At 35.7% G+C, this 19,951-nt stretch overlaps 1 protein-coding gene across 1 annotated transcript; it reads left to right on the top strand.

The window, feature by feature from the left end:
* Positions 1 to 4,410: 4,410 nt before the first annotated feature.
* Positions 4,411 to 9,851, top strand: LOC124366941 (dmX-like protein 1). Its single transcript, XM_046823556.1, has 3 exons — positions 4,411 to 4,557; positions 4,704 to 4,922; positions 5,225 to 9,851. Exons 1-3 carry the CDS (start codon positions 4,515 to 4,517, stop codon positions 5,428 to 5,430), a joined length of 468 nt encoding a protein of 155 aa, XP_046679512.1. The 5' UTR covers positions 4,411 to 4,514; the 3' UTR covers positions 5,431 to 9,851.
* Positions 9,852 to 19,951: the final 10,100 nt, after the last annotated feature.

The following is a 19,951-nucleotide window of genomic DNA, read 5'->3' as shown; positions in this document are numbered from 1 at the left end:
ATTAATAATCACATTAAATTAACACCTTTATTGCAGTTAGTATGGCAGACCATCAGTTTGTATTAAAAATTACCTTGTTTTCAACTCTATACATAGTAAATCACATAACATTGGGAAAGTTTAAAGAACAAGCATCAGGCCCACCAGAACTCCAACTTAATGATTGTCTTTCTTGAAATCATCATGTTGATGCTCTCTGTAAAAAAACTTGGGATGGCTCTCTTCGCTCTGAGGAGGATTAATGCAGTAGGTTCAATAATTGCTACGAAAACTGCATACCACGCCCTATTTGAATCGCACATTCGCTACGGAATAAGCTTATTTGAGAAGCTCCTCAAAAGACAATTTACATTGTGTCTTAATCCTATAAAAGCGTACAGGTTGATAAAAACTTGAGCTTTTAATTTGCAAACCTGTCAAAGTTTGCATATTTGTTCTTTTAATATGATTAAATGTATGATTGTCACATTGGAATAAAAAAATAGAATAGAAAGTCACTAGATAAACTGAAGTTTTTTAGGAGACTCCTGGAGTCTTACAATATTATGAGTTACAATAGTATTGAAAAGTGTGTATTTTTTATTCAATAATACTTAAAGTTGTGTTTGAATAAATTTAATTATTAGTTTTAACTGCCAAAAGTTCAATTGTTATGTTTCTTTTTGAACTTGTGAAACATTAATTTGCAACAGTAGTCTGTATTCACATTACAGAGGAATAGTGTAGAGAGGACGGACTCATCGTCAACACCCACCAAGGATGAGACATGGACGGCCGTACTCAACAAGCAGCGGATGTTGCTGAACATGAAGTTGTTGGGGCAGTTTGCCAGTCAGTCTGGGGCCCCCAGCATGAAGGAAGACAAGCCCACGTATAGAGAGCAGTTTGTGCCACCCGACATGTCCATGGTCTCGTACTTCCTCAGCAAGGTGAGATATACTTTCTTCTTCAGTGGCAGCAGTAAAGTTTGATCATCACTTATAGGTTAAAGTGTGTTGGCTAACAGTCGAGCTCAAAGTATTGCCTTCGTAGCACCTCCAAAGTTTTGCCTCAAGAGCACATATCCCCTCGCAATTTTTTCCCTGTTCCCACAAACTTCCTCATTACTGTGGATATAGTAAGTATAAAAGAGGTTGAGGGCCCCATTAACAAATAACCTGTACATATGTAATGATAACAGTGCACTTCTTGACGGCATAATATTTTACAGAGCAGAATCTATGAGATCAATCCTTTTTACTCACTAAGATCAATACTTCACTGTGGGAAATTTTACCAATATCGTTTGTATGGTACTAAAATTGTATTAACCCGAAACAGTCCTTACATATACAGAAGTGAAATTTGATAATTTACGAAGGTTATTCAGAAAGTAGATTTCGTTTTGTTATACAAGAAAAAACGAAATACAAAAAAATTTGTATATACCTTTGAAAGTGGCACTATAATACTATTTTTCAACATAGTCACCAATATGACACATTTTAGGCACTTATCGTTGTGGTGAATTAGTTATGAAATTTCAGTATTATAAAATTCTGCCGCTTGAGACCAACCAGGTAGTCACACCCTCCCACAGTTCCACATTGTTATCAAAGCGCTGCATTGCAATTTTCATGTTTTTACCCAAATCTCGTCTCCTGTAATTGATTTGATTCGAGCAGCGAGTCACCATTTTTTTCGTAAGTGTCTAAAAATGTCAACGAAGCAGCCATACACTGATTTTGTATGGGTTTCTGTTTAAGATTTTCATTCATTTTTACACAAAATGTAATGGTAGCCTAACTTCTGTGTAACAGTTTTGTGTAACAAATTCCTTGAAATTTGAGAAAAACTAAGTGAGGAGAGTTCTGATATTGTGAATTGGCTGTCTTCTTTAATCTTCTCATTAACTTTAGAGACAATTCCAGCTGTCTACTTCGTTTGTCATCATGCACATTAGTTCGCCCATTTTTAAAACCTAATGCACCACTGACGCACGCACTCCGCCTTTCAGTAATCACATTAGTCCTCATAAACTTCACAGAGTTGGCGATAAACCTCAATTGGTTTATTGTGGCTTAGCCAACAAAAACCGTATTATCGACAACACTTCACAACTCTCTGGATTTTCAGTTGTGTTACACATTTTTAAACTGCTATTGTAAAAGAACAAGGAGCGACAGTAACCCCTCACTAGCACGGCTGGGATAGCCACTGAACGGAGAAATGCCCAGACATCAAAATGGCTGTGATAGTCCCATCCCTATCAGTTACAGAGTGAAACGTAATTTATTTTCTGGATAGTCCTCGTATTTTGAGTTTCCAGCTGCATAACCACTCTTATATTCCACGTCCAGAGTCGTCTGTATCCGGCATCACTGATGAGCCAGTAAATATGGTGATCATTAGCATAACTCTCTTCCCTAAGTCCATGTCAACAAGCTGGGCATTTGCTCTTGGGATTGAAGTTTCCACTTATTAAAATAAAATACCTCACTTCATTAAAAAGAAGTGGACAAGACAATAGAAAAACGGTTACAGTAGGAAAGCACAAACAAAATAGCTACATCACTGTGAGAATGGATTAAGATAACCTCAAACTCTAACGGTAAGTGATCTAGCCACACTAAAACTGTATTGTAATACAATTGCATCGTGGGTCCAGGGTAAACCCAGCCATACTGAGTGTGTTTAAACAATGGTTCCCTATGTTGTTGATTCCAGTACTTAATTACTTCAAAAATTGTGGGGAGTTAAACTTTGAGGGCGAGTTCAAAACATGTCTTAAAATGAAATTGAAGCCACTCCTTAATCGCTCCCTTCTTTGCCTGTTAATTTTATTAGTTTTGTCGCATGTGAACTGTCATTTTCAAACAGCAAACTGTATTTCTCGATAAAAATCGCGTAGAGAACACTTCTTGAAATTTGAGCATAACGAAGAAATTGTGAAATGTCTGTTCATTTTCACTTTGTCTTAACTTTCTGCACCAATTCGTTAGTGATAATTAAAGATTTTCCACTACATTTCTCATCATGAAAATCTTTTTGGCCATATTTTAACGCCCTGGAGTCGTGGTGCGCCCTAGTTTGTAAACGTGAGTTAGGGGCGCCGGGTCTGACAGAACCCAATTATTATATTAATTGAATAATTTTAACATCTAATAATTTAATAAACAATTTTTCCATTAATTTTTCTATATTTTAGTAGTTCCTATTAAAGATTTATAGGATATCATAAATCTAAAAAATAATAAACATTTTGTGATAATTTTATTAGACAATTTAAATAAAACATGACTGAAATTTATGTGTAAGAGGGTATGAAAATGGTCCTCAATAAAAATATAAATGGTAATCTAATATGAATAAATTGAGGCAATGAAAAGATTGTACACAATAGTTATATTAAAGCAAATTAAAAATGTAGTTTGTACTAATTATTCAAAAGAGACAATTATAGTAATAAAATGAATCTTTGGGAAGAAAGTGTTTACCTGATTGGCACTGTAGCTTGACATCCAGAGGCACGGAATATTCAGCGTGGCGAAGGCAAATAAGACTTTCGGCAGTAACTTGCAAACTATTACCTTTGTTTTTGCTGTTCGCTTTTACAACATATAACACCTTTTTCTAGTGTCCTGGATGGGAAAATCGTCTGCTTTTTTGTCGACTATGCAGCATGACGTCCCAGCAATCCTCTTTCCGTTCTGACGAATCTCAGAGTAGGGAGATTTTTCTGCAGAGGATCCTTCGCTGAAGATGGTTCAGATATGATAGAGGCCAGAGTGCGAGTATCCTTCAAATAAATTCTTCCGAAAAGGTTTTGTCTTATGATTTTGCCTGTCATAATGTGAGCAATGTATATTTTTGATGGGGGGGGGGGGGGGTGGGGGGGGGGGGGGGTGGGGGGGGGGGGGGGTGGGGGGGGGGGGGGGTGGGGGGGGGGGGGGGTGGGGGGGGGGGGGGGTGGGGATTGTGTGTCATATGAAAAAATGGATTTAAAAACCAGCAATATTCTTTAATTGACGTTTCGTTTTACAATGTGCAGCATGTGGATATAACTGTATGGCATACCCACTTATTGTATGTGTCTAAGTGCAAAAACCAGTACAGTTGTTCTATTAAAAAAATTTGTTTATTTGGTATTTTTTCTTCAAAAAAATAAAAAATAAATTTAATTTTAGCAAAAAACAGCATTTTTGAAATGCCTGCCGATGGAACCGAGGCCATGCTTTCTTCAGCGCTTTAAGGGTTAACAAAAAACACCAAATTTGGCAGTTAATTCATACCAATCATTCTGTAGAAAGATGTAAAAATTACAGTCATTTGGGTGAGTTCATTATAATTAACAAAACTCTGATAAGGTTTTGTCATTTTGATCCGATTGTGTCCAACACATGTGAGAAGACAGTGTTAAACTGTTTCAGAACTACCAGTGCCACAAACAAGCTGACCAGTGACTTTGTGTTCCTTGGTTCCTGCAGCCTGGTAGCCACGGCTGGCCATAGCTCCGAGAGAGCAAGAACGTTGCCATGTGGGACACACTGTTGCCACAGAAGAAGGCTCTCATCGCAGGTAACTCATCCTTCCATTAGAAAGTTTCTCTCATCACTAACTGTCAGTTTGAAATTGTTTGTTAAAAGAACCAACGCACAGACATCTATGAGGTGAAATTAAACTTGACTATATTCACTAGGAACTAATTTTTTTTCGGTCCTCAGCGTTTCAGTGCCATGAACAGGGAGCGTCCAGTATCGTGTTTGCTCCACAAACATCAGCTGTTGATCTCTGCTGGCAAGAAGGGAGACGTTTGTATACTGGACGTGCGGCAGCGCACCATCCGCCATCGCTTCATCGCTCACGAGTCTCCAGTCAAGTGTTTGGCCATCGACCCAGCGGAAGAGTTTTTTGTTACTGGTGCTGCCGACGGAGATATCAAAGTGAGCATTATGCGCAGATTATGGAACAAATATTTTGACAATGGAAGTAAATTATTAGCACATTTGTTATAGTCATTTTCAGATCAGCAGAAAAAGCTTGTTTTATTTACGATTGGAAGATATATTCTGTATATAAAATTACACAAGGTACTCCATAGCGTCCTACAAGGATCACTCTTGGAGCCTTTTCTGTTCCTGAAATCTTTGATACAACAAAATCAATCTGCTATCAAGTTGATTACAGTTGTTTTTTATTTATTGTTATTGCAGATTGTATTATGATTATTGTTACTTGTCTCCAGGTCTGGGGCCTGACGATACATCAGTTACTCTACTCGTTCCCAGGCGAGCACGGCGCGAATCATCGTTCTTCAAGCACATCGGTCAGGGAGTAACCCAGCTCCATGTAGATGGCGCGGCACGTCTCTTCTCCTGCGGTGCAGACGGCTCCATGAAGGTGCGCCAACTGCCGGAAAGGGAGCTCACAGTCCACCTCGCTTTGTACTAGGTAACTACATCACTAACGTAACAGAGTTTGGAGATGAACGTAGAGAATTGTGTGTGTCATGTCATCAATGTTATTTGTAAGTAGAGAATTCTAAAATATTTCAGGATGAGACAACATCCAATATAATGGAAGTTTCGTGTGAAGTTCAAGAAATCAAATAAATTGATAACAACTGAGTATCAAAAGGACTGACAGTACAAACAGACAGACGGACAGACTGCCCTTTTCCTTTTTGATCCCAAAATCAACAGGGTTCTTCCTTGAACCGTGAGGAACCTATGTACCAAGTTGAAATCTCAAGGACCTTTCTATTAAGAGTTATCCCACAGACAGACAAACTGTTCTTAAAACTTTTGACCCCAAAATCAATAGTGATCCTACACTCGAGAGTTATCACACTGATGGACAAACAATGATAAGATTTCATGTAGAACTCTCGCCCAGTTCCTAATAAGGTGAATAATGACTCTCTCATTACCTTAAAATTTTTATTTTGTATTTTTTTTGGATTTCGGTTTTGAACATAGGACTCCCATGTAGGACTAATTTACTGTTATATGGTTCTGAATCCATGCAATTTTATATATTGACTGGAAGTAGTTTGGATTCAAGAATGAGCGGTTGACTGCACTTGCCTTACTTTCTGTCCACTACAGGAAAATATCAGTTTCTCCAGAGCAAGTACTAGATACCATGGTCCAGGAGTCTAGAAGAATTTTACTTTTATAAAAACCTTTTTAGAAACTATCATTTCTCAGTGTGGATTTGTACACTATGCACTGTGTTTTTTCAGAGAGTAAAGGCATCTTTTTTGTAATTCATTACTACATAAGTCTAATCAGTTTAAATTATTAATGCTACACAGCCTATTGAAGCAGTGCCTCCTCAATTATGAATATCAGTCATCAATACAACACTCAAAGACGTAAACGCTGTGTGCAAAATTCACTATTTTGCTTCTTAAATTGGAAAGTTTCAAAAATTTGAATAATTCAGGGGGGCCCCCCAATTTTGTGTTCACCCCTCGGGAGAGGGGAATCCCCCCCAAATCTTTTCCTGGTTACGTCTATGCATCACGATATTGGTTGATTACCTTAAGTAATTGTACACAATAAAGATTTGCTGCTTGACATTGTTAAATTACAAAATATAGAACTTAAAAATTTATTTTATTAATACACAAAATCATACACATTGACTTTTTGGGATCAAGAATATTAAATAGCAAAAATGAGTTGAATAAGTTGTGGTTTTCACTTTTGTGCAACTGTATTTACGATGTTTGTGTGTTTCCAGATTTAAAGTGAGGCAGCATATTTTGACGTTCAACGAAACCCAATGGTGCGCTGTCTCTCGCCTTCACTGTAGATTAAGTAGCCGGGGCTCGGCTCCCGCGATATTTATTATTGTTGAAATATATAATATAATATATGGTGTCAAATATGTAAAATTCAGGGCTGACTTCGGGGCCCCACATAGTTCAATTGTATTATTTTGTATCTATGTAGCATTATACTTAGTTTTAGCTGTCGTTAAAAAGGAAAAAGTCATGTAGTGTTTAAGTTATACCGTTTGTTATCGTTTGATCAGCTGTTTTATTTTAAAAGCAGAACGTCGGAGCGTGTAAGTCGAGTTATGATAATTTATTAAAATAGGTTGGCTGTGAGAGAATTCCATTTTACTTTAATTGATTCTGTTGTGGCGAATGTTTGATGGTGAAGCTGTTTAAAATTGTTGACAGTTTTCGTTGTCAAATCTATATTATATAATGGAGGTTTGTGGAGGTGAGAAGCTTGAGTCGAGTGTCTCCGCTCTGTTCTGTTCTGTTCTTGCATTCAGAGTGAATGTGGATTCCAGTGGTGGACAAAAGTCACTGTAAATGCTGATAATATTTATTTTCTTGAAACAGTATACTATTGTTAAAGCTATTAGTGATATTTTAAATTTATTTAAGGCCTACTAATAAAAAGTATTGAGAAAATCATCGTTTATCTGAGTGTTTTATTGTTTTCGTCCCGAGTTACATGTGGATCATGGAGAAGCAATAATTTTAAGGCATTTAAAACAGATTTTGAACAGTGTACACTCACTGTAATATGTAACACTAAACTTCCTGGAATGTACAGGAGCAGCCGAAACCCAGAATGTACTACTGCACTCTATTATCTATATTCTTGTAATATATTTGGCATTTGCTAGTCGACCCCTGTTCCCTACAAAGCGCCAATATTACAGAGAAATTCAGTTTCTAGCTATCTCTTATGATTTAACAGCATTACCGTAACAGAAATCTGCTCTTTATAATGTTCTCTGTAAGGTTGGTATCGGTGTACATGTTGCTTGAGCACTATACTCCCGCGCCGCGTGTCGGGGTCTCCAGACAATACCGTTGTTATCTTAGCTTCTAGTATGCATGCGTGTGCACTTGTTACATTAGTCACATCCTCCCACTCCACACATGTCACGTTGATGTCGATGTTAGACGTAAGTTGACCAAGACGCATCACCGCGTCTGACCACTGTACGTACGCAGACTGTACTGAGTTCCGATCCTGCATTCCTAATTATCACAGTCAAGAATTTGTCCACTAATATCTTTTAACAGTTTTCTTCCGTCCACTACTGTTTGTAGAGTTAAGTAAAATTATGATTTTTGGTTGCATTATTAAAAATGTCAAACATTTCAGATCTTTGAGTAGAAGCCCAGTTTGATTTTTTTTTTGTGCGTGAAAAATGTCACGTAATCAGCATTTTCCAGTTCACCCTTGCAGTATCTGGACCAGTCAGTTAGGTTTTGTTCCTGTCAACACAGACGAGGTGATGTGTTAGGACTGGTTTGAGTGCCCTTATAATCATTCAAGGACTGGCCCTTTCTTTCTTGTCCCCTCTGTGTTTTATTCCTCAAGGAATTCCAACCTCCTATAAGAATCGCACCGGGTTTTCATTCAGGGCCATACTCAGCTTTGGCAGGCCCGGAAGGTATTTGGTGGGGCCTGACACGTCCCGCCACCGCACCCAAGTAATCCCATTGACGACATCTTATTATTTTTTTAATGATAGTAATATTCAGTAGCAAGTTACAATTATTAGATTGACCTAACTAGTCCGTTGACACGGTCCTCTTCAAATAGACGTGTGGCGGGGCCCGCCTCGGTCCCCATAAAAATGTCCGACAAAACTGGTCTGAGTATGGGCCTGGTTTCATTACAACTTCTGAAATTCTATGCAAGAAAATAATTATAAGATTTTTTGTGAAAGGGGAGTTTCTATTTATTCCCTCGTGTGGTCCTCCGTTAAGTTTTAAACACATTAAAAATGTTGGCAGTGATAATTGAGACAATTTATCATGTACGGAGCATTCAAGAGATGGCTGAATTTATCTTCTTAAACTCATTTGATAATGCAAAAGTAAAAATATCTATGCTACGTATTTAAAATATTTATTAAACATTCATCTTGTATCATTTTTATTTTTGATTTTGTTAAACTTAAACTTTATAAAAAAATTAATTTTATAAATTATAATGTGCACTTTCTTATTGGAGAGTTTGGAATTTAACAAAGTACTTCCCTAAAGGAATGATGTTAATATGTTTAATACTGTGAAATGCCTTGTTTCCCATTTATATAACTTTATTAGGCTCAAAACCAAGTATAAAATAATATTTAATTAAATATTGCTGTTCTACTTTTATATTACAACAATTAGTACTTACTTTTTTATTTTGTTAGGTTATTAATAAATGTTTTTGGAATATTAAGTTAAAAGATTGCATGAATTTTTTACGTTTCAACGTTTTGTAGTTTCAAAAAGCATTTGTGTTATTTGTTATTCGGTTTGAAAGAATTAAGTTTTCATAGTAGAGAATTTAATCTTTAACGGAATTCATATATAATGGTTTTAATTCAAGAGTTGTGTAGTTATCAATTTGTTTAAAAAATGTCCTAAGTGGTAATTTTCATTGCAATAAAAATTGCTATTTGTAGTATTCACAGTCTGATTTAATAGCTTGGGTTTTGCCATTGATAATTTTTTCACCAGTTTGTATGTTGGTCACTGTTTGTTTTGATAATTCACTTGTCATGCAAAGTGCTCAAACGTGTTAACACTCATAATTATTATTATATTTATAGAATTTATAGGCGAGTCAAGTTAATTAGTTGCTATAAGTATTGAAATTGTATTGTTAATTTAATAAGTTAGTCTTAGTTGGATAAGCTTGTTCTAGTTTTGTTACCATCAGATGAAATAGTCAAAGTTGAGCACTCCATCATTCCTTCTAGGCTAAGTCTCAAGACACAGGACTGTTAGGGATGGTTAGAGTTAACACTTACTGTAACTGCTTATTGTTTATGTAAATAATGTTGAACTGTGTATATGGTGATGTCAATAAATACTGTATGGACAGTGTTACCGTTGAGTTGGCTTCTTTATTTGACCCTCCATAGGTCCCAGGCAAACTGAGGATTTCGGACATTTGCCATTGTTAAATGTTACAAAATATATATAACATTATGTTTCGAGGATTGGAATCTATCCTCTTCTTCACATGTCAAAAAGTACTTTCAATATCAGGACATTAAGATTTTTGACACATGAAGAATAGGATAGATTCCAATCCTCGAAACATAGTGGAATTTTTTTCAGACACGATACCAAATGTTCCTAATCCTAAAAATCCTACAAACATTCCCAGTCATTGATTGACTATTGACACTCTTTAACCTGTTGGGGAGTACTGACGGCTATAACCGTCATCCTACCTAGTGTATACTAGAGTAAGCAAAATTATCCTTAATGAACTCCAGGGAGTAAAGAAAAAAATTTTTGTTGTTTTCATTCAAAATGTATTGAAACTTTACAAAATATCATAATAATGCATTTTTTTATCTACAACTTGATAAATTCATACATTTTGTTTTTTGTTTAGAATTTTACAAACGTATGATAGTGTTCAAAACACGGATACACACAAAGTGCTACTTCACATTTTGTGCACTCATAAGCAGTTTCTTTCCTTTTACGCTCACCCCGTGTTGTATTTGAACACACAAAGCAGCGTTTTAGCTTCCTTCGGCCATTTTCCCTTACTGGTAGTGGGCGGGGGAAATGGCGACCTGACAAGCGTAGCGGCTGCTGGGCTCCGCCCAACGGACGCGTCACAGCTGCGGCCTCTTCTCTTGGTGCAACATGTGCTTCCAGTATCTATCTGATAACGTTAATTCGGAAGTCCATGATGTGAACCTTAGCATTTGGGTTTTTTGATTCCATGTATAGCCTATAAATGGACGTGGCGCGAGAAAATGACAGAACATTTGGCGGCAAATCTGTGAATTATGTATTCCGTCACTAGGAGCCAGCACCGTACAGCAATAATTACTTTGAACATTTCACAGTCGAAATAGTATGTAAGAACGCCACTAGAGTGCATAAACAGTTGCAATATTGATTGTTTTAGCAACCCCGTCATGGACGGTCATAACCGTCAATACTCTTTTGGGATCAAACGGCTATAACCGTCTGTACTCTTTTGGAACAACTTTCAGCTACTCCTCAACAGGTTAAATGAAGAATTAACTTGGCTCCTTTTTATTTAACTCTTGAACTGGCAATCATCATTTTTTAGATGACAAAAGTTTTGGTATGGTTGCAACATATATTTAGACAATCAAAACGGATATTTTCTTATGCATCTTATTACACTTAAAATTGTCCGATTTGCTTAACTTTTTTCACTAAATTTATTACTTGCCGTATAAAAAAATGTATAAATGCCACTATCTTCCTTCAATCTGTCTTAAAGCTGTCTAAAATATACACCAAACATAAAAATGGTACAACAAGCAAACCATAAAATTATAGACCAATATCAATTATATGTACGTTCTCTAAGATTCTGGAAAAATGTTATTTGATGAACAAGAATACGTAATGGCTGTCCTCTTGGCTAAGGCTACCCAATCACTTGTTGCTCCCCAACATTTTTAGCTTCTTGCTTCTGGATGATAAGGTCACAACTTGAGACAATCAAAAGCCTTGGAATAGTCTAGGAGGATAGCCATTACATATTCCTGATCATCCAAGTCGTTTATTTTAGACTCTATTAGCTGGATAATAGCACTGTTAGTAGATCTGCCCTTAATAAATCCATCCTGTTTTGTGGTTATAAGGTCTTCTTGCTCCAGGTGTGTTAATATTCTGGTAATATAAATTTTTCCAGAATCTTAGAGAACGTACATATAATTGATATTGGTCTGTAATTTTCTGGTTTGCTTGTTGTACCCTTTTTGTGTTTGGTGTATATTTTAGCCAGCTTTAGGGCAGATGGAAGATTGCGGCATTTATAATACTCCAAGGCTTTTGATTGTCTCAAGTTATGACCACATCATCCAGGAGCTAAAAATGTTGGGGAGCAACAAGTGATTGGATAGGGAGTTATCTTAAAAACAGAGCACAAGTTATGGAGGTTCAGCAGGAAGTTAAAGGAGTATGTTGTATACCCAGATCAAGTCCCCTTGCATTGATGAGAGGAGCGTCACGATAATCAGTTCAACCCAATTTTATATGTCCTCTTTACCAACGTTTTCTCAGATGTGATTGACAGCGAAAGTACAGAAACAATGATGTGTGCAGTTTGACACTATTTTACTGACATGTGGCGATACAGACAAGAAAATATATTAAATGGACATACCAATACAGTTCACAAAAATGATCTTGTGCTGAATAATACAAAAGCAGTCAAGGAGATTTCAGCAAAAACAACAAACAATGACAGACATCTCAAAAAGCTAAACAATACAGGGTAATGAGTAATGATTTGTTCTGTTCCAATCACTTGGATCACTTGGCTAACAATATTAGCTCAGGAGTATATGTGGTGAAGGGAATTAAATGGATAAGAAATATCGCTGCTGCGCGGATTGCATAATGTACTGGTAGAATTGCATATCAGGTATGGAATATCAATCTGGGTAGGAACCACCACAGCTAACTAACCCGAATTTTAATCCTGCAGAAGAAAATAATCGGTGAAAATAATCGTTCAGCTGTGTACGTTGAAAGTTAAAACAAACCGAATGATTACCTAATGCAGACTTCATAAAATTAATTTTTTTAACCAATAAGAGAATAGGCTTTATAAAGTTAATGGGTTTTTTTTAATTAATAAGAGTTTGAGTCTTCCTTCCAGGGGGTGGGTGCATAAGTAGGCTGGAAGGTTGGTATTAAAATATATATTAACTGAACTTACCTGGAAGTGTTACCAAGATTTTAAGCAAATGGTGAATATGTGGGAAAAAAATGCATTGTCACAGTTATCCAGATAATCGAAAATAGTTGGTTATTTATTCTTTGTCATCATTTCTTCTTTTTTGCACTTGTTGCACCATATTAGGTACTCTGTTTTTACTTCTAATGCAACAGCAGCCCCTTCTTCGAAATAAAAGGATATTTCTTTAATTTTATCAACCTCATTTCTAGATGAATATCTTGGAAGTATAACTTTTAGTTAATTTAACACATCATCCTGGCCATTGCTGAATCTGTTGTTGAGTTGGATTAATAAGTCATCCAGTGTTAGGACAAAAAGAGTTCTTCTGAAATATTCCTCAAAACTACCATGAGGATAGTTTTCTCTATTAGTTTGCCCTCCCACTGGTCTAGGCACTTTCAATTCAGCGTCAAAATAGAGTTTATGAGTCTTAGAAGCTGACTCAAACAACTTAAAATTATTGATGTAAACCTCAACATCAATGTCATCTCTGAATATCTGCAATGTCTCCCTGACAGAAGAAACATATCTACATACTGAGCTTAAATCAACATCTGGACTCTGTAAATACTTTTAAATAGGCAAAGAACGATTTTTCACAAGTCAAGAGAGACACCAAAAAGTCACTTTTCTCGATAGCAGCGACTAGTCCACTAGCACATGGTGATATAGAACGGTTACATTCGGATACCACGAACAAACTGGGGACAATGGCCTCATAAAATTCAACAAAGGATTAACCATGTCATGTCTTTTAATAATCTAGTTTGACAAACACCGAGTAACCTGTTTTCTTGCTTTCTGGAAGATACTTTTTGATATTTGAGTTGATAAGTTACAAGTTTCTGTCATGACGCCATGACAGTTTCTTACGTTCTTTTCAGTTAAAGCTGACAACAATACAAGATTCAACCTCTTCGATACGCAATGAACAATTGTACAATTGTTTGATTTTGGCTTGTATGCCTTTGAACTGTCCACTCATTGTACTAATGCCGTCATAGCCTTGACCAACCAATTTTTCCATTTCAAGACCTGGTTTTATACATTGGTCTAAGATAACGGTTGCAACATTTTTCGGCAGTCATGTCAGTTGCAGGTACAAAAGTAAGGAAATCTTTATCAACTGTGTTTTGTACATCAACAAAACGTACACACAAAGAGAGAGCTGTTCTGTGTCCGAGACATTAAAGTTCGTCTGCTATTATAATTGTAAAAGCACCAGATGTTTTTACATTCTCCAAATAGATTCTTTGCATTCCAAATGTTTTTTTTTGAATAATTTTTTAGCAAATGTCTAAAATATCATTTTGTATGAGAGCACGTACATATGTTGTGTTTCTTGCAGTGTAAAGTAGATGACTTCAATTTTTCATCTCTACTTCTCACTCTAAATCTTAATAGAGACCAAAACTTCCTATGTGGTTTTTCCAAGGAAACTAGACCGTAGCTTTCAGGCCTCATAAAGGAAGCTCTATTTCCCCACAAAAAATTACGGCCTCAATTATACGTTTCAGGGCCTCTGTTTCTGCAAGCTGTTCTCTCTCTGCGTGTCAACCTGAGAGGCAACACTGCTCCTTTTCATACTTGAAACATACAAAAAGAGTTCAGCAAAAGCAGTGCATTTTTTGTGACAGTGAGTATTTGAGTGAAGTTAAATTTTTCCAACGCACTTTGCTATTTTCTAAATGGCGAGTTAATTAAAGAGCCTATACTTTCGTGACTCCCTTTTCCTACGCTTTCAGTAAAGAAAGCTGTACAGCATTCACAAAAAGCTCTTTATAATGATGTTTAATAGCCATGGGTATTTTGAGAGCCAGTGGCATTGAAACTTTGCCCACCTGCCATATATTAGTTGGAAAAAATGAAAGGTTTCATTTGGTGTGTGAATGCATGAAGCAATGCTTTCCATCTCAATTCATTCATAATATTAACAGAATATTGTGAAAAGACTAATTCTGAAACCTTGCCTACGTTGTTTTTGGAAACCTCACCATTTTCTTACACCTGTGGCTGTGAACTAGTATTTTTAGTTCTCTCAGTCTCCATTATCAACTTGCCCAAAACTGTCATTGTCGCAGCTTTCATTTTCTTGAGTATTTGTTAAGCCAAGATCCGTGGGTAACTATTGTACTGCGATGTGACATGTGTTTTGGATTTAGATTATTAGTGCATTGCCTGGGGTCGAATCCACCCCAGCACATGTGCCTAGGGTTAACATATAGGCCTATTTTTACTATGAAGATCCCTCTGGGCTATGCCCCACTGGTTTCTAAAGTTGTGCGAAATTCCATCTTGGTCTCTAAAGTTGTAATACAGCAAACAAATATTATTAATTAAAAGGGCCTACTTAATACAATCAACTGATCTATGTAAACATTGAATTATGACAGCACAAATATTTTTCATTAACTGAACAATTATTTTATATTTGTTTAAATTTATAGTCTAGAATGCACGCAGTAAGTTTGATAGTAACATCACTTATTGCAACCTTTTCAGCAATCACACTGTTTGAAAATATCCAGATAAGAAAATTAAAAGTTTTAGTTAAAAGATACTTTTAACTGTACATTTTAGCAAATATTAAGTGTGCAGTGCTTGGTCAGTACTGTAATGTAGACAAAGTTAAGGTAAAGGTAAAACACAAAGTTACTAACTAACTTGTACTATAATCTTAAAGACTGTTATAAAACCCATCTTAGTTGCCTTACGACAGAAGTAGGCTTCTCAGGCCTGTGTATGTACAGTGTATATATATTTTCTTGATTGGAAAACAAGGCAAAATCAACTGTAGAACAAAAATGCTAAGACCGGAGTAAATTATAATGGTAAAAATATACACTTTTTGATAGACTTTTTTATTTGGCAGCAAGGTAAACTCAGCATTGCCATCGGAAATATAATTCACTCAAACCAAAATGTGCACATAAACGTTCCTACAAAATTGCACATGAAGCCGCCATTTTTTCAGTCTGGAACTTTTTGGTGCCCTCCTGTTCCGAAACTGACAATTTCAACAGTCAGAATACCAACATTGAGCAGTTAACTTTATTTCAATGATGTTTCAGTGAACAGCACAATTAACATTACCAATCAACAGCATAATACGTGTTGACATGGTATTCTTACAGGTGTTCAAAATCACTGCCACTATCAGATTATCTCAGAACAAATAATCTAAACTACGCCTAAGCGTGGAGGCATATTGAGTATTCTCTTAGTAAACTAAAATGCCTACGGAGACAAGTTTGCTGAAACTGTGAAAGCAGCACAATGCTTTTTTAATGACGCAAAAACTTGAAGAAAGAGCAAAGACCAACAAAACACTTAAAACATTGTTATCGTCTAAGCAATAACTGGGAAAAAAATAAGAAAGTATAGAAAATGGCAGGAGAACTTGCTCTACATGACATTGTTGGAACTTCTCCTGAAGAAGACTTCAAAATAAAGATCTTCATAATTGTGAATAGAGCTGTCTAAACTACGGAAAACCGTTTTGTGCAGCAAAAATCATTCTATTTGGATCTAGAATCAAGAATCAAGATCTTTATTGACCATTAAGTAATACAAAATTACAATAGGCTTCGTCAGTTCCAACAATAAAATATCACAGCTTGCTAATTTAAAGATACATAAAATAACAATACTAATAATAATATAGTAATTTTTTGGTTAGTTCACATATTATATTATCTAGCATGTTTTGACCCAAAAAGATTCAAATGTTAAGAATCTTTTCCTCCTAAAGCATTGAAGAAAATAGGAGAATTACTTTTGAGCTTTGATGAAGAAAAGCTGAAAGAACTTATCTCGTTCATGAACGATACTTCAATGACACGAGACTTCAATGACACGAGACTTCAATGACACGAGACTTCAATGACACGAGACTTCAATGACATGAGACTTCAAATGCAAGTATGAATGCAGACTATGACCATGAAAATGTCTCAGACGAGAAAATCGATGACTACAGTGATGATGATGATGATCAAGAAGATGATTCACCACAAGATCAAGTGCAAAGCATCGCATCCTGCAACATTTGTATTAATTGTACATATAAAATTATATTAGAATATAACATGTATTGTTTACAATATCCACAACTTTCAAAGGTATATCAATTTCTTCTAATCATCCCACTGACTCATGTATCTTGCAAACAAGCACTTTATAAATTGAAATTGATCAAAACCAGATTAAATCATCTTTGACAAACGAAAATTTAGAATCTTTTTCTGTTGATGCACTCAGAAGCTGATATTTTAAACTCCATAGATCCAGTCATCGTTATTGATAATCTTTGCCACTCCAGCTCCGAATTTAAGATTTCTTCATAACTCTTTTTGAATTGCGTGTAATATAACATTGCATCGCCTTAATTTTCTGTGTGTGTAAGTTTACCAAAATTACACTAATTACGTTCCAACTACTTTGTCTTTTATTTTGCCCAAAGGCATTGCAAATATTTGAAATGGATAAAATGAATATTAGAATTTAGCAATCATTAGCGAATAGCACTCATACCTGATCCCACAAATGCTGAGCATCATCTTCGATCCATGAATGTTTTTCTTTGCAGTTGATGTTGATGTGTGTGACCCAGTCTTCCCCATGATTTTTTTCGCTTTGTGTTATCGTAACGAATCCACTTTTCATCTCTCCAGTCACAATGCGATGCATAAAACCTTTTCTTCTTTGCCTATAGAGCAGCTGTTCACTGGTGAAAACTTGTCTTTCAACATCTCTTTGCTTCAACATGTGGTATCCAATTTTCTTGTTTCTGTATCATGCCCTTGGCTTTTAGATGTACTGAAATGGTTTGTTGAGTTACTCTCAATGTTGCTGCAAATTCTCTTGTGTTTGGCAAGAATCTTCTTCCATTATGTTCTAAAAGTCTTCACCTTTAACAGCTTTTGACATTCCTTGACGTTCTTTATCCTCCAAGTCAAAATCACCATCCTTGAACCGCCTACACCAAAATTGGCCCTCATCATTCTTGTATGCCCTTTCAAGGTATACAGCAGAGGCCTGAAATCAGGCACCCATGGGGTTGAAAAGGGTTGCAACCCTAGAACTCTTATTTTTCAACTTTCTAATGTTCTACAATGTTGAAACTGGACACACATAAGCCTGTGATACACTCAAAAGAAAAGATTTTTCATGCAGATCAACCCCACATAGAGCCTGACACCGCTAAGAGAACTATATTTTGTTTTTACAACTTTGCGATGGCCTAGAACAATGAAATTTGAAATTAACATGGCTTAACTTTCAACTGACAAAGAGGGCTAAAAGAGGTTAGCAACCTAGAAGAACTATATTTTTTTTTTTCAACTTCCCGTTGTCCTAGAAAGGTGAAATTTGACATATGTATTGTCCACTCAATAGACTACTGGTACAAGATATATTGAACCAGAAATGTTTCTTCATGTGCTAAAAACTGAAATAAGACCCAGTGGCAGTTTTGTTTAACATTTGAACCTCTTAACAATGTAACACTGAAATATGTACATTAAACATGTCTACCAACAATTCAACTCCATCATATTACATCATAAAGATTACTAAGAATAGTATATATTTCTCCACTCTGGGCTAAAATAGTTCAAGTATTGCTGAAATTGTTGAAGCTTCAAATATTTATGGAATGTTGCAGAGAAATTTGTGCATTTCATAAAAACAGGTTCATTCTCCGACTTTAGGGCCCCAAAACATTGCTTTTTAAACTTATAGTCCAATTATTCTGAAATGGATCAGGAGATTTGGATATCTCCCAGAGATCACCACTTAATATTTCAGGAGTGTTTACTATGCCATTTAAACAGGATATGCCTGTGACATACTTGATATTCAATAGGAAATCATATAGAAAGTTGCAGTAACTGCTGGTAATTATATATTTCTCCTCATGATGAAAATGTATCTGTATACATTCATACTAATGGAAATAACATAATGTGGGTAGATCCATGATTAAAACAATACAATCTCAAAACCATTCATCTCTGATATGAACTTTTATTTAAAGACCATTTTAATTGGAGCTTATTTGGTTTATTTTATACTAGCGGGCCCGGCGCGCTTTGCTGCGCATTTCAATAATTTTTTGCAAAAGTTGCCCGCGGCTTCGCACGCAATTTCCCGTTGAAAACAGTACACTATATTCACTTATTCTTTTTCTATCACATTCTAAACATTGCTGAGATAATTGATAGTCGTTCCATCGTGAGCCTCTTGGGCGTATTATGAAGGTATGTACCATATTCCTGCCTCTATCTAGCTGTTACCCACGGCTTCGCACGCAAATCTTAAGAACCGAAGTCCTTATATTACTTAGTAAATTTTTTTTTTACTATAATAAATTTTAGATTAAATTAGTTATATCTCCGATGCCACGATTGAGCTTGCTTTGTTGTCTCGATTGAGAGAATATGTACACACGGAGTTTTGAGAACCATACTTCTGTCAAAAAAAACAACTAAGGTTGATTTTATAACATTCTTTATATTTGTAGCCAACGTAAGATAGTAATTATGATATCTGCATTACTCTTCTGATCAAGCATGAGCATGGTTTATATTAAATAAATATTGCAGTTAAAGGTGAATTTTTACGTCAAATTTGAATTGTATTATCTGGATAGTAAAGTCTATGTTTAACAGTGATTGCAAAAACAGTTTAAACAAAATTTGTCGTTTCTCTTAAGCTTACTCTATGCTTTAAAACTATAAGTGTAATATATGTTTACAAAGAACAGCTGATTAAAAATTTGAAAAGACGTTAACATATGTTTGCTGCAATGCATTTCTTATGGGTATTTCTGTAACCAGTGGGGCGGAATCCTGAATCGGGAAAGGGATGGGCATAGCTTATAAACCTTCTCCGTGGAAAAATACATATACGTACAAATTTTCATCATGATCGGTCCAATAGTTCACGATTCCATAAAGGACAAACATACAAACATTCATTTTTATATATATAGATTGCAACAGTAACTGTTTCAAAACCAAATAAATAATAATATAACATATAAAAAAAAGTTATTTCTCGTATTTCCTAGCCAGTAGCATAGAAAATAATTTCCGAGAGATTGACAAACTCTAAATATGCATCATCTTGTATATACCTGTTTGTATAAGCTTTCCTTTTCGTGTTCCACAAACTGAGATATAAAAGGTAAATGATAAAAAATGTTTGTTCTGTTCTCATAATTAGGCAGAACTTAAAAAAACTTT

Source organism: Homalodisca vitripennis, chromosome 7 (assembly GCF_021130785.1).
Source record: "Homalodisca vitripennis isolate AUS2020 chromosome 7, UT_GWSS_2.1, whole genome shotgun sequence".
NCBI classification, from domain to species: domain Eukaryota; kingdom Metazoa; phylum Arthropoda; class Insecta; order Hemiptera; family Cicadellidae; genus Homalodisca; species Homalodisca vitripennis.
This window is presented reverse-complemented; position numbering and strand designations above follow the sequence as displayed.

What these genes read in the sequence shown, in the direction of transcription:
- LOC124366941 (XM_046823556.1), top strand. Translation starts at nt 4,515, where the DNA reads ATGTGGGACACACTGTTGCCACAGAAGAAGGCTCTCATCGCAG. An exon ending in GAAGAAGGCTCTCATCGCAG is followed by an intron (nt 4,558 to 4,703) that starts GTAACTCATCCT and finishes TTCGGTCCTCAG; the next exon opens with CGTTTCAGTGCCATGAACAG. An exon ending in CTGCCGACGGAGATATCAAA is followed by an intron (nt 4,923 to 5,224) that starts GTGAGCATTATG and finishes ACTTGTCTCCAG; the next exon opens with GTCTGGGGCCTGACGATACA.